An 18356-nucleotide genomic window follows, 5' to 3' on the forward strand; every position below is an offset into this window, starting at 1 on the left:
AAGGAATATACAAAGTAAAAAGATGTAAAACATGACATTAAAAACATAAAACATGTGGGGTGGAGTAAAAATGTAGTGCCTTTAGAATGTGTTCAAACTTAAGTAACTATCAGCTTAAAACCAACAGCCATGTATATAGATATCAATCAATATATATGAACCTTAATGTAACCACAAACCAAAAATCTACAATAGATACACAAAAAATAGAAAGAAACTCATCAAACTACAAGGGAAGAGACTAAAAGAAGAAGAAAGGAACAAAGAAGTACCCAAAATAATCAGAAAACAATTAACTAAATAGCAACAAGTACATACTTACCAATAATCACTTTAAATGTAAATGGAATAAATGCTTCAATCAAAAGACATAGAGTGAATAGATTTAAAAAAAAGACCCATTTATATGCTGCATTCAAGAGACTCACTAAACACACATAGCCTGAAAGGGAAAGGATAGAAAAAGGTATTCCATGCAAATGGAAATGAAAAAAAAGCTGGAGTAGCACTACTCTGATCAGACAAAACAGACTTTAAAACAAAGACTATAATAAAAAAATAAATGTGGTCATTACATAATAATAAAGAAAACAATCCAATTTACAGTTGCATCAAAAAGAATAAAATACCTAGGAATAAATTTAACTAAGGAAGTGAATGTCCTGTACTCTAAAAACTAAAAGACATCAATGAAAAAAATTGAAAGAGAAATGGAAAGGTATGCTGTGCTCATGCTATGGAAGAATTAATATTGTTAGAATGTTCATATCACCCAAGGTAATCTACAGATTCAACTCAATCTCTATCAAAATACTCAGGGTATTTCTCACAGAACTGTAACAAATAGTTCTAAAATTTGTATGGAACCACAAAAGACTCCAAATAGCTGAAGCCATCTTGAGTAAGAAGAACAAAGCTGGCAGTATCACACGCCCTGATTTCAAACTATACTACAAAGCTATAGTAAGCAAAACAGTATGGGGCTGGCATAAAAACAGACACATAGGTCAGTGGAACAGAATAGAGAGCCCAGAAATAAGGTCACCACTTGTGGTCAATTAATCTAAGACAAAGAAGGCAAGAATATACAATAGAGAAAGGATGACCTCTTCAATAAGTGATGCTGGAAAAACTGGACAGCTACATGTAAAAGAATGAAACTATACCATTTTCTTATACCATATACAAAAATAAACTCAAAATGGATTAGAGACTTAAATATAAGACCTGAAATCATAAAACTCCTAGAAGAAAACATAGGTTGTATGCTCTTTGACATGGGTCTTAGCAATATTTTTTTGTTCTGTCTCCTCAGGCAAGGGAAACAAAAGCAAAAATAAACAAATGGGGCTACATCAAACTAAAAAGCGTTTGCACGGTGAAGGAAACCTCCACAAAATGAAAAGGCAGCCCACTGAATGGGAGAAGATATTTGCAAATGATACATCTGTAAGGGGTTAATATCCAAAATATAAAAAGAACACATACAACTCAATAAAAAAAAAAAGTCCAATTAAAAAATGGGCAGTTTTCCGCTTCCGGCGCTGCGGCAGTTCTCGTCGAAGATGGCGACGGCAGCTGTAACCCGGGTTTCTGGGCTGCTAGGTCGTTCCCGGCTGCTGAGCCGGCCTATGTCGAGTGGCGCCCACGGCGAGGAGGGCTCAGCTACTTCGTGGCGCTCCCCGGGGTGGGAGTGAGCATGCTGAACGTGTTCCTTAAGTCGCACCACGGAGAGGAGGAGAGACCCGAGTTCGTCACCTACTCCCATCTCCGCATCAGGTCCAAGCCCTTTCCCTGGGGAAATGGTAACCATACCCTATTCCATAACCCTCATGTGAATCCGCTTCCAACTGGCTATGAAGACGAATAAAGAGAACCTGGACCATTACCCAGTGGGGACCACAGCACTGGTTGGACCATTACTCTGCACACATGGACCAGAAAAGTGTTCGAGACGTTAAGCTCACCTTCTTGTATCCAGTGATGACCATTATACTTGATGACCATTATACTGATCTTCCGTCCCTTTGCTTATGGCAGGAGATGGCTTAAATAAATAACTTAGTCATGAAAAAAAAAAAAAAAAAATGGACAGAGGACCTGAATATTCATTTTTCCAAAGATGACATAAAGATGGCCAACAGGACCATGAAAAGATGCTCAACATCACTAGTCACCACTAGTTATCAGGGAAATACAAATCAAAACCACAGTGAGATATCACCTCATACCTGTCAGAATGGCTATTATCAAAAAGACAAGAAATAACAAGTGTTGGCAAGGATGTAAAGAAAAGGGAACCCACATGTAATGTTGGTGGGAATGTAAATTGATATAGTCACTTGGAAAACAGTATGGAGATTTAATTTTTGAGGAAAAATTAAAAATAGAACTACCATATGATCCAGTAATTCTACTTCTGAGTATTTATCTGAAGAAAACAAAAACACTAATTCAAAAAGATATATGCACCCCAATGTTCACTGGAACATTATTTGTAATAGCCAAGATATGGAAGCAACCTAGTGTCCATCAAGAGATGAATGGATAAAGAAGATGTCACACACACACACACACACACACACACACACACAGAGACACACACAGGAATATTACTCAGCCATAAAAAATGAAATTTTGCCGTTTGCAAAAATATGGATGGACCTAGAGGATATTATGCTTAGTGAAATAAGTCTGACAGAGAAAGACAAATATTGTATGACTTCACTTATATATGGAATCTAAAAAACAAAACAAAAGAACAAACAAAACCAAACGAAAACAGGCTCAGATACAGAGAACAAGCAGGTGGTTATCAGAGTGGAGGGGATATATGGGGGTGAAATAGGTGAAGGGGACTAAGAGGTACAAACTTCCAGTTATAAAATAAATAACTCATGGGGATGTAATGTACAGCATGGAGACTATAGTCAATAATATTGTAATAACTTTGTATGATAACAGATGGTAGCTAGACTCATAGTGGTGATCATTTCATGATGTATAAAAATATTGAGGGGCTTCCCTGGTGGCGCAGTGGTTGAGAATCTGCCTGCCAATGCAGGGGACACGGGTTTGAGCCCTGGTCTGGGAGGATCCCACATGCCGCGGAGCAGCTGGGCCCGTGAGCCACAATTACTGAGCCTGCGCGTCTGAAGCCTGTGCTCCCCAACAAGAGAGGCCGCGATAGTGAGAGGCCCGCGCACCGCGATGAAGAGTGGCCCCCACTTGCCGCAACTGGAGAGAGCCCTCGCACAGAAACGAAGACCCAACACAGCCAAAAATAAATAAATAAATAAAATTAAAAAAATAAAAATTGAATCACTACGTTGTGCACCTGAAACTAATATTATATTGTAAGTCAACTATACCTCAATTTAAAGAAAAAGAAAAAAAATCCCAATGGAAAAAAATAGCAACAAGCTTATGGAATATTCAACTTTATTAACTGCAAAGAAATATTATTTAAAATAAAATTAGATAATATCTTTTAATATCAGATACGGAAAGTGTTTAAAATTCATAGTAGCTATTGTCAGTGAAGCTACAATGGAGTGGAATGCTCCTACACAGAGCCTTCTCTCATGATAGCACCTGGAACAACTCAGCCAGGCAGGGCCTACCCTAGGTAATCAGACCTGAAAAGAAGCTATACTATCCGTGATAGTCCCACTGGGTTTATCATTGGACACAGACAACTTAAAATTGAATTTTAATGACCACAGATGTCACAGCTTCAATACTCAAGATCTTTAGATGCTTTGACCTACTAATTTCACTTTTAAGAAGTTATCTGGAGAAAATGATCAATGACAAACCAAAAAGTTTAAATACAAGGAATTCCACCTCATTGTTCCTCATAGCGAAATTGGAAATATTTTAGTGAATATTGGAAGCTACCCAAATGCCTAATAATAGGAAATCATGTTCTCCAAGAGTATGCTGGGGAACTATTTACAACATAATGTTATATAAAAAAGCAAGATATAAACTGTATACATAGTATAATTACAATTATGTAAAAACATGTTTCTCTATCTATCTATCTATCCATCCATCCATATTCACTGCCGGCTTCCCCCTCCGCCCCCAAGAAAAAAAAACCTGAGGAAGCAATAGTGGTTTTCATAGCTTGGAGATTACTAGTGGATTTTTTTCTGCTTGCATACTTTTCTATTTTCCAAATTTTCACCAATAAACAAATATTCATTTTAGTCATCAGAGAGCAAAGTACTGTTTAAAATATCTAATGAATCATTTACATATCTTAAATAAAGTAAAATTTGAAAGCTGCTTATAAAACAACTTGAAGTGAATGTCTTTATTCTATTAAAAGTTAGGAGATTGCTTCTAAACATCTAGACGTTTCATTAAAACAAGAGCTTGTTTTTGTCACTACTGAGAAACACTAACTGTCATTTCTTAAACATTTGCAATCATACCACCTCTCAGACGAGGCCACAAAAATTAATTATAATAACTTGTCAATCACCAAAGTTTTCTCAACTGTAAAATGAGAGGGCTGTATTAACTAATCTCTTCGGTACCTTCAAGCTCTCTAATGATGTGAATCTATTATCTGACTCAAGAGACATAAAATTAAGCAAGGGATTCTCCCTTCACAATAAGCTTGAGAATTATGGGAATAACAAAGAACATTCGTCAGGGTGACTCCACTCTTGATGTCAAAGCCACGGAAGCCCAGACAGTGATCCAAAGTGCACAGAATGATGGAAAGGAAGTATTCTCACCTCTCTCTTTGAGAAAAGTCACATGAGTCCCCTCCATTTTCATCTCCTACTCTTATCCCTAAATCAGTGACACCTCTCTCCGCAGAGAGAGAGCAGAGATCAAGGGGTTTGGTACATGCTGATAGATAGATAGATAGACAGATAGATGACAGGTAGATATTTTTAAATTTCACAGTGTTTTCTATACTCATTTACAAAAGCTGTATTTTTTATGAGCATTGTAACAAGCAAAGAAAGCTCTGTAAAATCAAAAAATAATACATACACAAAACAATGCTTCCACAAGACCTGTGTTGTAGCTGTGCCATCTTAATACCATTAATACCTTTTGAAATCATGTGATTTTGACATTGGCCAAAAGCACATTCTGCAGACAATATCTTATATATATTCCTCTGCATAGCCAAATAACGTCGGCTTGGCTGTTGACATAAATCCAAAGGAAAGAAAAGGTCATTAAGTATTTGCCTGGTTTACTGACAGAACAAAAAAATAATTTTTCTTCCTATAATTTGTTCCTGTTATGTTATACATCCAGAATACTAAATACCTGGGGATGTTCCAGGCATATTGTAATTACATCCTCTACTTTGAAGAGAACAAGGCTGCAGAACTCAGTATTCATTTCTTGCCTCACACACATAAATTAGTTCTCCTTTCAGCCTCACAGGCAGGCAAAGCAAGCAGACCTCTCCCTCCACACTCCTGTATTCAATCGGATGCGGCCACTAGGGCATTACCACCTACCACTTTCTTTTTCAGTGAATCTCCAAGCACCATCTTCTAAGACATGACATTATCTGGTGCTGAGATTAAATTAGTAAAGAGGAAAAGAAAGGGGTTAAAGGTCCTTTCTCCTCCCTTTCACAGGCTAATTTGTGGGGAAAAGAACAGGGAAAACGCATTCCAATACTCTTTAGGAAAACATATTTCAGGCTTGTCTCCCTAACTGGTTGGCAAGGTTGGGCTAATTTGAAAGGACAGCTAATTTGAAAGGATAGCTTTGGGAGGTCATGGATGAAATAGTCACCCAAATGCTGGCTGTAATAAGCCCATGCAAAACTTAAATAACCTGGTCAGCCAAAAGGCTCAAGTGTTTTCCTCACTCCAGAGAAGATGTGGGGACTTGTCTTGACTTGCTGGAACGTCAGCTGTACAAGGTGCTGCCCACAATGCCAGCAAAAGAGGTCCCCTCATGAGGCAAGGCTGTTTATTAAAGGTGGCCTCTTCATGCCACCCTGAGCTCAACCCACCTTTGACTTTCCTTCTCTTCAATTTTATTCTCTGGGGACGGCATCACTTCAACAGACGCCCCTCCCACCACACTTGCTCTATCCTAAAGCCTCTTCTAAATCTCCCTTTCAGGGGAAAGCTTCCACTTCACCATTCCAAAGCTCTTAAAGCGCCAGGCTATTTTATAACTACTGGGAGAGAGTCTCCATAACTCGTCCTACGGGATGCAAGCCAGAGGCTAAAGAGAGAGGATTACCGCTGTTCAGCGGGAGAGGAAGGTGCTCTGAAACTGCTTCCCAAGCAAGCCAAGGGGGCAAAACAGAAAAGGCTCCAAGATGCAGGAAAAAACCTAGTGATGCAAGTGACAAGGGGAGATTCAGACCCAACCCAGACAAGCATTTAACCCACTCAAGGAAATGAATAATATTAAGAAAAATTTGGCAAGAATCTAAAAAGGTGAAGAAAGAGAGGAAAGAAGAACAGGAAGACAAGAAACATGATCGTTTTCACTTTATTAAGACTAAAATTCGAGGATTTTGTCTCAACTTAAAAAAAAAAAAATCATTCTTCTGTTTCTATTTGAAGAAGTAGACCACTAGAGATTTTTTTCCCTTCAAACTACAATTCCTGAAATTCAGCCTTTTTCTCAGTTACATCAAGTACCAGAAATATAATTCTAACACTTTCAGGGGAGTACATTCTGAAAGTTGCATATGGGAAAACAAGGCATGGACATGATCTTACCCAGTTTAGAGCTTCCCATGTACTGTGTCAGAGCCGAAGGGGTGAATTGCAAGGGAGGCAGGGAGAAGAAGGACTTTCTAAACTCTTCCAGAAAAAGTAGGAGACCAAGCGGATTTCTAATTAACCCATCAGCAGATCTGTGGTCCCTGAACAGCCCCGCCACACAGGTTAGTTGGTCCAAGACCAACATGCCCTTGGGACAAGGACATGGATAAGCTGGAGAAGGGATTTACTCATTGTTTGAGTCCTGATGTTTATTGAGCACCTACTCTGGGAAAAGTTCACCAGGTTAGGTGGGAGGCAAGGAGGCTCACTATGAAGGTAGACAAAATATTGTCAATGTTCTCAGAAATCTTAATTCAAGATAAGAAGATTGCACATGCGCATGAACATAACACGAGCAAGCAAATGACAAGTGTCATTAGAGTGGCCATGCAAAGAGTCATTGAACTCTGATGTCTCATGTCCCTGGAACCACCTCTTATTTGAGATGTCTGTTGTTCCCCCAGATCCTGGCCTTATTTTGGATCCTAGGGCTCTTTCACTTGAAAGATTCAGCTTGAGGTTTTTGACCTTGAACCACACACCTGTTCCAACCATTAAGAACTGGCGTTAATTCCATCACCAATCTGCCCTTCGGCACTTTACATTTCACAAGGGATCCTCTTGTGTGGCGTGTGAAGTTTCCATCACCCTACATAATGCAGACTGAATCAAGCAGCACAAGGTGATACATGGTATGAAGGCACAGATCCTGCTTGGGTATCATTCAGCAATACATTGTGCAGAAGTGAAAGAGTGGCTTCCTCAGGTAATGTGGAGACAGTGGCTTAAGTGAGGTGATCCTGTCCCACGGGGAAAGTGCACTGTACTCACTGAGTTTTAGGTACACACACTGAATAGCAGCCTAGAGCAGGTATATCAAATCCGGCTAACCTATGCTCGCTCCTGAATGGGTAGAGACACTAACTTGGGGAAAGTTTTGTATCAGGTGGAAGATGAAGATTAAAGCAAAGAGCCTCTTTCTAACACATTCAACTTCACCTGCTGCCTCGGGGGAGCATGTAGGCATGAGTGGAGATGAACTGTAGCCATCCCATTTTCATACTTTCTACTATAAACCTTGCAATAGTCCTTTTAAATCAGTATTTAATATCTCTAAATTAATCCCACAGGATCTGGAATGAGAAAGTATAATAAAAGAACTTCAGGGTTGATTTCTAGTACTGTGGTTCTAAATGGGGGGAGGTGAGCCTTTTCATTTTGCCCCCTAGGGGAAATGTGGCCATGCCTACAGACATTTCTGGTTGTCAGGAATTCAGAGGATACTAAATGGTGGGTAGAGGCTAGAGATGCCGCTAACCGTTCTATAATGCAGAGGATGGTCCCCACGACAAAGCCTAAAGTGTTAATAGTGCTGAAGTTTAGAAACTCCACCCTGAATGAGGAGCAAAAGACCAGGGCTCTGAGCCAGGTTATACCACTTATTGGTAATATATGGGGCAAGTAACTTATACTCTTTGCAATTCCACTTTTCCATCTTTAACACAGGAGTAATAACATCTGCTCTACTCACCTACTCAGGGTTGTTTATAAAATCAAGTGAAAAACGTGTATGTGGTACACAAAGGCAAGGTGGCCCTTTTATTATTCAGCATTACAACTTCTTCATCATCAACATTCTCAAACTACTCTTTATACAGACACGAATTCAATTGACAAATATTTACGTGGGTCTATGGAATAAATGGGACAATTTTAATCTTGTTCAAGAAACCTAATGCCCACGGAAAGTCAAATAAGCTTGAGGTCCTCCACAGTCCAAACAAAGGGGAAAAAAGTCCTCTCTTGTCAGCACAAATTTAGCACTCAGCTTTACCTTGTCAATGATCTACAGACACTGAATCAACCATGGGTCAGAAAATACTTACCGTGTGAATTTTCTTTTCATGATGGCAAGATCCAGGAGTCCTCAGCACACACTCAGGGCAGCATTGGTTGGCGGGTATTTGAAGCACTTCCCCCTGAGCATTTAAAAACAGCTCAGCATAAAATAGCAGCAACGAACAGTCACTTCAGATTCACTAACTCTCATGAGTTTCCATGGGTGACAATAATAAACAGGATAAACAGAATACACTAACAAAAAGGATTCTGTCAAGATGAGCTTCTCTCGAAGATAAAATGAACCCCCTTGTGAAAGTAATTTCCTTGAAAACTGTCTACATCTTTTCACATGTAATGAAGTGAAGAATTTTATTCACTAGAAATGCTCCATCTGAGTGTCACAGCAGAAAAGCAGTAGGGGTGAGATAAGAGCTCTATTTCCCTAGAACAGAGAAGAGAAGACTTGGGCGGGGGTGGCCACAGAGCTGGCAGGTCTTCTAACATCCTACAGATGCCTGATGGAGCCAGCAGGGGGGGAGCTAAAGTTCTAATGTTCACTTTTACCTGGGACACAGAGTGGCAAAGCACAAGGGGCAGGTGACTGAAGGACAGAGCTGGGAGAGGAAATAGCATGGCTGTGGAGGTATCACATGTACCGTGGGGAGCTGGATAGAATTCCTGGGCTCCAATAAAGATCTACATTGTTTATCAGGGTTTCTATAATTGCAATTGTGTTTCCTATCAATACGTGACACTATCAAGGGAATGGGCCTCCACGGGATACCTTAGGATTTATTGGGAAGTTGTCATATGTTAACTAACCATCTATTTGCCACTGTGAAGGATCTGTTTATCCAAGATTATTAAAACTATGGCACATACATGTGTCTTTGGGGCCCAATCCTTCTATTAATAGACCCTCTGACTCAACCTGCTCTTCCACTTACCATTTCCTCAAGTCCAGAGATGTGGCAGAACGGGTAATTAGCGATTTTGATCAAAAATGGTAGGAGATCCTGAATTAACCAGGAAATCATGACTTATCCACAGAATAAAAGTCTACAAAGAATTCAGCTGGTAGATTGAAAAAATTATGTATGTCTTAATGTTTCTTTGTTATTTGGGGCTGCTTCCATTAAAAAGAATTGTACCTACAAGAGAGTGTCAATTGTACATAACTACATCCTCAAGAGTGGGTGGGAAATGGGACTACTATTTCACAACTGTTAATCCACCAAACAGATAAATACATCAGTAACAGTGATCACCAAATTCTTATTTGCTTAATAAAGGATAAAACTTATATGATATGGGATTTTATAAAATTGTACATATGGCACAACATTAATGACTATTCACAAAAGTGCCCTCTGAACCCCAAGTAGAACCTACACTTGTCTAACTTCCACTAAGATAGTAAATATAGAAAATACATTAACCTAATTTCCATTAAGCGTCCAGATAGAAAATGAGATAATCCAAGTGTTGTTTGTATTCTAATATGGAAGCAGGGAGCGAGGGACAGAGGCAGGCAAAATTAAGGACTTCAAGAGATATTTTGTGCCCCCAAATTAGTTGTCTTTGATTTATATAAAAACTGGTCTTCAGACTTGGCCCTCAAAACTCATTTTATAGATATGATATTCTTTATTTGTGAGTGGATGTTCCCTATCTTGCATCTACCTATTGTATTTCTGTTGGAACATGAAAGAGGTGATTTGGGGCTAAAGGAGGAGCAAAGAATTCTGAATGTGGCACTTGGAGAAAGAAAGACAGGGAGCTCTTGCTACCTAACCATGTAACCTTGCATAGCCTTGTGAGCTGTGGGCTGCAGGGAACACGTAAGCCTATTGCCCTGCAGGCTTTGCACTGGGAGCGTTAGGAAGTGGCCACTTGGGCAAGAGACATCAATGAAGATTGCTTGCCTAGGATCTAGAGGAACCAACTAACAATAACGATGATGATCATGTGATAATTACAGCTAAAACTGAGTACTTAGAATAGCCAGGTACTCTTCTAAGCATATGGGGGTGTGTGTGTGTGTGTGTATACATATACATAGATGTATGTTGTGTATATATATATAATTTCTCACTACAGCTTGATTAAGGAAACACTATTCTTATCTGCATTGAACTTTGCAGCCGAAACCCCACAATGTAATACAGTGCCCCTTTGCATTGCATTGTCCTCTTTGGATATATGTTATTCAGAGATCCTGAAGACTGGTTCTGACAGGACCCGGTTAGATAGTCAATGTTCTAAATACCTGTGGTTCTCTTTCTCTCTGACCTTATCTCTCTGTCTTTCTCTTATCATTCTCTTATCTCTCTTATCTTTCTCTGTCTCTGTCTCTCTCTCTGACCTTATTTATCTAACTCTATAGCTAGTTATTCTATATGGATATAGGATATGAATACAGAATGTATTATATATGGTTAATAGGATGAATAGATAGCTGATAGATAGATACAAATATCTAGCAGAACTACCATTGACACTTGGTTATTTCCAGTCAATCCATGAGCAAAACATACATTGTAAAAAGGCTTTTTAAAATTTTTTTTAAATGATAGGAACCCAAGTTACTATTAATAACAGTAATAATTTAGTTTAGGGTACAATGGTGATTCATTAACTTGTGCCATGAGCTAATGTAAGTGTACCCAGCAGATGCGAATAACAACACATGTTCCTGAGATACACAAGGAAAGACATGGTGGAGTAGAAATTACACTGGCTCATGAGCCAGAGACTAAGATTCTTGTTATGGCTGTGCCACTGTCTAGCTCTGTATCTTTGAGCAAGCGACTAAACAACTAAAAGCCTGTTTCTTTGTCTATAAAATGAGAAAGCCTGACTAAATCCATTTTAAAGGCCTCTTCCAGTTCTATCATTCTGTCGCTCTGTCTCCCCCATCCCCCATATCTTCAACTTCTCTCTCTCTTCTAGGTCAGCCCCCTTTCCCTCTCAAGGTGATCATGTCTATTTCATAGTAATATCAAAAGCCAAAACAAAACCTTCTCCCTTCCGTTGTTTGGTCATTCTACAAATATTGACTAAGCATCTTCAGCAGACAAACAAGCATTTGCAGTCTGGTGAAGGGCTGTAAAAAGGGCAAGTACAAAGCACACAACAACACCCAAGAGGCTCGATGGTTGGGGATGGGAGGTTCAAAGAAACTCCACAGATGTGGTGGTGTCTGCCTAACAACCCATTTCTTTCTTCCATTCTCAGTGAAGCTGCCTGAAGGAGTAGCCTCTACTTGGCCTTCCTTTGCCCACTTCCCATTCACTCTTCGAGCCTCTGCATACACTCCCGCCACCTCATTGACAGCAACTTCAGTGTGGCCACCAGTGGCCTACATGTTGCCAAATTCAATGGATCATATTAAATTCTTCTCCCACTTACTCCCTTACCTGGGATCAACACTGTTGATACAAACTCCTTCTGGAAACTCCCTCCTCTCCTGGCTACCACAACACTGTTCTCTTCTCTGATCATTTCTTACCCCTTATCTCTCTGACCATGTCTTCTTAATCTTCCTAAGTTCCCTTTTTTTATGTTCATCTCCCCTTAAAAGATGGTGCTCCCCAAATTCCACCCTTGGTCTTGTGTTCTTTTTTCACACAATCTCTTTGGATGAGCTCATTAATTCAAAAGGTTTACATTACTGTCTCCCTGCTAATGATACCCACATTATATCTCTAACTCTGTCTTCTCCTCTGAGCTGTAGACTCAGACATCCAGCTGCCTTTTGGACATATCCATCCACCTGGCTCTTCCACGAACACTTCAAACTCAATGTGCCCCAAACTGAAACCACTGTTCTCCTCCCAGATAAGATGCTTTTCCTCATTCTCCTATATTCTCAATATCAGTTCGTGGCTCAGCTAGCCAATTAGTCATCAAGCCATAAATATGTGAGTCACCTTTCCTTTTCCTTTCTCTCACCCTCCTACCTTCATTCAGTTCTGCTGATCTATCCCCTAAATACTTACTGAGGCTGCCCTTTCCTCTTGACCCCTACATGACCAGCACTCCGATTCAGGTACACATCCTCTCATCTGGACTATTCTCACAGCCTCTGAACTGATCTCCTCATCTCCAATATTACGCATTATCTTTGAAAAACCAGAAGGATCTTTCAAAAAGAAAAGCTGGCCATTCTACCCACATGCTTTAATTAGTATTCTATCACCTTAAAAATGAAATTCCAAGCTCCACAGTACAGCATACAAGGCTCTCCATAACCTTGAACTTACCAATTCTCTAGCTTCATCTCTCATATATTCACTCAGTCAGTCAAAAGATACTTATTGAGTGCCTACCATGTATCAGGTGCAATTGTAGGTGCTGAGGATACACGATAAATAAAAGAGATAGTAAACAAGAACTATCAGTAAACTATAGAGTATGTCAGACAGTAGTTAGTGCCAAGAAGAAAAATAAAGCATGGAAAATGAATAGGAAATGTGTGGTAAGGGGCGGAGAATTGCAATTTCAAAAGAATGGCATTTGAGAAAGACTTAAAGGAAGTAAAGGGTCAAAATAGATAGATTAGATAGATAGATAGATAGATAGATAATTTCAATGGGAACAGCAGGGTGCAAAGGCCCTAATGGCAGAGGTATGCCTGGCACAAATCCAGGGAATAGCAAGCAGGCTTGGTGTCTGAAGCAGAGGGAGCAAGGAGAGTAGTCAATTAATCAGAGGGTACAGCAGTACTTTATAGGACATTGCGAGGAGTTACTCAAAGTGAGAAGAGAAGCCATCAAAAGCTATTGGAGGGGTTTAAGGAGAGAAGCAGCATGATGACTTAATTTTTAATAGGATCATCCTGGCTGCTATATCAAGATTACAGTGAAAAAGGCAAGGACAGAAACAGTGAAACAGTGAAACAAGTTAAGAGGCTACAGGGAGAATGCAGGCAAAAAAAAAAGATACTAGGCTGAACCAGAGTAAAAGCAGAGAAGTTGCATCTGCAGTGTATTGTTTCAGGAAGGAAAAGCTGGGGAATTTGCTAATGTACTGGATGTGGGATGTGCGAGAAAGTGGGGAGGATGATACTAAGTTTTCTGGCCTGAGCGACTGGGAGAAGGGAGTTTTCATTTACTGAGAAAAATCAGGAGAAGAACAAATTAGGAAGGGACAAAATCACACTTGGTATAGAACAAGGGTCAGAAACTTTTTCTATAAAGGGCCAGATGGTAAATAGTTTAGCCTTTGGGGGCCACATATGGTCTACATCACAACTACACAACTCTGTCATTGTAGCACAAAAGTAGCTGTAGACAATACTTAAATAAATGAGTGTGCCTGTGTTTCAATAAAACTTTATTTATGGATACTGAAACTTGATTTCATACAATTTTCACATCACGAAATACCGTTCTCTGTTGGTTTTTTCCAACTACTGAAAAATGTAAAAACCATTCTTTGTTCACAAGTCATGCAAAAACAGGTAGAGGCCAGATTTAGTCTGCTGACCCCTGGTTTAGAACACATTTAGTTTTCAGCAATACCGCCTATGTCTTCTAACATTTAATTCAGTGCTTCTTCCACGATACCATAATTATTCACATGAAGTGGAGGAGGGCATGTCTTCATGGTCCTTACAAAACCAGCTCAGATTTACTCAGCAAGCAAAACAGAGATCTTTTAGGAGTGGTTACTCCAGAAAATAGCCTCACAACATACAGCAAAATATTATCAAATTTACCAGTATTTGACATACATGCAGCTTCTCAGAAATATACTCATGCAGAAATTGAGAAATACCCTTAAAGGTATACAGAACCTTCACTCCAGTGTTAGAAACAAACAGAAACTTCTTAGCATTAGACACCATAAAGACTCAAGATTAATTATTATGGGGTGGGAAGAGATAAAACTAGAAAAATAAACTGTGCTTGTGAAATTGACAGAAAGCTTTTTAAAGAAAATAATTGGTCTTCTCCAGATAGTTTCAAATGTTCAAATTTGAAGCTTAAGCTTTTTTTTGTAAGTAGATTCACTTTAAAAAGAAAAGAGTCAGCACTTGGAAAAAAAAATTCTAACAGAATAGATGTGTAGTCAAAAAAATGAAAAAGTTTAACAAAGGAAAAGGAGGAACTATCCCTGACACGTTTGGTTAAATACCAGGAGATTTCTTGAGTCAAAGCCTATCCTATGATCCTAGGTAGCCCAACGGCAGCATGATGATACAATCAGTTGCACAACAAATAACGTCTTTAGAAAATCATCTTTGAGAAGTCAATTCTGACTTTCAGTGCGTCCAATGGCTTGTAAAATGTTGTGGTTACTATCAGTAGCTGTGGCAACTGTCAGACCCAGGGAAGATCTCTGGGCAACAGTTTATTAACTGCATAACCCTATTAAGTTGCCTAAAATATCCAGGCTTCACTTTCCTCATCTGTAAAGTGGGGATAAAGATACCTACCCCACATAATATTAAATGGGATAACACTATAAAACCTTTAAGTTTTAACCTTGAGTGCCTGGTCCAGAGTAAATGCCCAATAAACAGGAATTAAGATATTCTTAGATACAATGTTAAAATTCTCTCCTATATTTCCTAAACCTTGCAATTAGAGATTGGGATAAATGTCAAAAACAGATGACCGAAAAAATGCAAACACCCTACCATTCCCTGACTTTACATTTAGAAAACAGTTAGGACACCATACCTTCTCAAAGGCACACTGAGGGTTTCTGCAAACAGCAGGTTTGCAGATAATGATATCACCATGGCAACGGCAGTTCTGGCATGAATCAGGCTTCCAAATGGTGGCATCCTGCAAAGAAGCATAAGCTCTGAGTTAAAAACTGATCAGTCAAGGTATGAGCACAAAAACGTGGTACCATCAACAGCCCCACAGCCTAAACAATTAAAAGGCAAAGGAAAGTCACAGACACACATGGTGCTTGCTGGGCACTGATTAAACCCAGAGAGGCAATAAAAGCAGTCTAATCCATTTCACCACAGTCAACCCACGTAGCCAAAGACAAGGGCATGCAGCAGGGAGCTGTCGATACCCAGAGTAAAAACAATCGATTGGACTGAAACCTCAGGAGGACAAGCTGCTCTCAGACTTGAGGTTTCTCTTTGCTGTTAACTAGCAGACACCATCGGAGCATGTTCAAAGGAAAATGACACTTAGACTAGCACTAACCAGCATCCTAAGAGCAGCTTGTGCCACTAGATACTATCAGCACCTCACACTTCACTTCCCAGTTCTTTGCTACTACATCCACCAATGCTCATCTATTCCATGGCTCACCTTTACCTCTGATGGGATAAGGTACAGACCCCATCACCTGGCACTCGCCTCTCTCCCTGGCCTCGGCAAATCTCACAGTTCTGAGACTTTCATCCACTCTAGTTGGTCAAGCCATTGGACAGCCCCAGCCTCCCTTATCTGGCCTCACAGCTTACCTTCTACCTGGATCCCCGCTTCTCCCTGACTCCCCCAAAGAGAGCTTGCAAAGCAATACACTTCTTTCAAGCCTCAACCTCAAGAACAAATCATTTCCTAACTCTTAATCCTGCACACTGCACCCTCCACTCGGGTGCGGCTCCTCATGGCTTCTCTGCGACCCCACTGTGTGCTGCATACACTGCCACGCTTCACTGCACTCATCTACATTCCTGTTATCCTGGCTGGACCAGACTGTGAGCACCCAAAGCAGGCACCGTCCTGGGCCCAGCACACTGCAGGTCCTCTAGACCAAGAGCTCACAGTGCACAAGTCGCCTAGTGAAGGCTTTGTCCTCCTTTCTATACTTCCTCATCCTTTGGTCCTCAAACAATTGAAGTGCTACTCGAATACTTTGGGGAGGAGTAAGGGAAGTTTCTAAACTCTTGATAGAGTCATCAGAATATTAGCACTCGACCTGAACTGGGATGAGCTGGGAAAATGATGGATGCTAGCGAAGGATGCTTTCACACAAAGGCAGACAACAAATGTGACGGTTAATTTCTGTGTCAACTTGGCTCGGCTATGGTACCCAGCTGTTTGGTCCAGATTTACATGGATTGTGTACAACATTCTCAAGGAAAAATGAAGTCATCCTTTTGTGTTGAGAAATGTTAAATGTATAAGCTTTTAGAGAATGTGCTTCAAACCCAAAGTCATTTAAGAAATATAAAACATATCTGAGGTAGACTACATTCCCAGTGGCTAATTCATAAAAAATTTGAGTCAAAAACGTAAAGTAGATAGCTAGTGGGAAGCAGCCGCATAGCACAGGGAGATCAGCTCGGTGCTTTGTGACCACCTAGAGGGGTGGGATAGAGAGGGTGGGAGGGAGGGAGACGCAAGAGGGAAGAGATATGGGAACATATGTATATGTATAACTGATTCACTTTGCTATAAAGCAGAAACTAACACACCACTGTATAGCAATTATACCCCAATAAAGATGTTTTTATAAAAAATAAAAAAAAATAAAACCTGACTTGGAATACCTCTGAATTTCTTTCTCTTTATTGTTACAGCACATTCTTCTGAAATTGGCAATAGTGTGCCAACTACAGTCTACTCTTAACCCAAAAAGCAATGACAAATAGGTGAGGGAAAAAAAAAATTTCAATCTCAAGCACGATGTAATATATGTTCCCCGCTGATTTAAGAAAACGATATCAGCTTCAGGATACAGATTAAATGAAAATGACGACTTCACAAAGTCGGTGACTACTGTTTATTGATCGCTTACGCTGACAGGAAGTGCTGGTAGGAGAAGGCACTTGTGGTGCTGGAGGAGGGTGGCCTCGTTTGCTTTCCTGACCTCTGCCATCACCCTAGAGAGTGGGCCCAGCAGAGAGGTAGGCAACTGCGTATCAACGCTACGGAAAGCTCTTACAGGAACGGCAACGCTATGAAGCTGGCACTGTTATTATCATGGCTATTCCCACTGAACACGTGAGGAAACAAGACGTGAGAGACTGAGCAATTTGCTCGAGTTCACGAAGCTGTAGGAGACCTAAGAACTCAGGCTCTGGAGCCAGACTGCTGGACTTGACTCCTGGTGTCACCATTCATTAATGGTGACACCAGTGAGTCCGTTATCAGGTGTCTGTGTCCCAGGTTCCTCATCCGTAAAGTAGGGACGATAAAGTACTAAACTCAGAGGGTTATTGAAAGGATCAAATGAGATGATTTGCTTAAAGAGATCTGAACAGTGTTTGGAACTTACTAAAGGCCCATTAATTTATTCTTAATGTTATTTATTTTTAATCCAAATGCTTCCTACGGTGTCACAGGCATTTAGAAAATATCTTCTAAACATTTCCTTTTCTCAGAGTGAAAACATTCCCCTAAGTACCTTGACTTTCCCATCTTCCCACTCCAGGCTACACAGGCACAATGGAGTGAAATTATTACTTAATTAGGACCCCCCTAGCACTGAAAAGACCCAGGATGTTGCATTAGAAGAAAGGAATGAATCCACAGGTTGCATTTTCAAGACTACTTAGGTAATTGGAAACGCCTCTGTAACCATGAACCCATCTTCCTTTTCACTCAGACCTCGGATGACCATGCGAGCTCCATGAACTCGCTTCAGCTCAGTGTGGCTCTAAGATGCCTGTCATCGCTACTCTCTCCAGATGTGGCATTCTTCCACCAGGTATCAAGTTCTTCCCTATACCTCAACTATTTCCTCAGTGACTCTAGCCTCCAGAATAGTCCATTATACCTTTTAGCAGCTCTCAATCACTGAACTCAGCTTACTGAACTC

General features: G+C 40.2%; 1 protein-coding gene and 1 pseudogene across 4 annotated transcripts in view; one reads left to right on the plus strand and one right to left on the minus strand.

Annotated features, from left to right (window-relative positions):
- Nucleotides 1-18356, minus strand: part of FRAS1 (Fraser extracellular matrix complex subunit 1) — a 447355-nt gene that overhangs the window by 267356 nt on the left and 161643 nt on the right. For all 4 annotated transcript variants that reach the window (XM_059922796.1, XM_059922794.1, XM_059922793.1 and 1 more), the window contains exons 3-4: nucleotides 15305-15412; nucleotides 8660-8752 (exon numbers count right to left, since the gene is read on the minus strand). In XM_059922796.1, coding sequence (XP_059778779.1) covers nucleotides 8660-8752; nucleotides 15305-15412 — 201 coding nt within the window. The remainder of the gene's footprint in view (nucleotides 1-8659; nucleotides 8753-15304; nucleotides 15413-18356) is intronic.
- LOC132366427 (cytochrome c oxidase subunit 6A1, mitochondrial-like) lies at nucleotides 1553-2082 on the plus strand (annotated as a pseudogene).

This window comes from Balaenoptera ricei, chromosome 5 (assembly GCF_028023285.1).
Source record: "Balaenoptera ricei isolate mBalRic1 chromosome 5, mBalRic1.hap2, whole genome shotgun sequence".
NCBI lineage: Eukaryota > Metazoa > Chordata > Mammalia > Artiodactyla > Balaenopteridae > Balaenoptera > Balaenoptera ricei.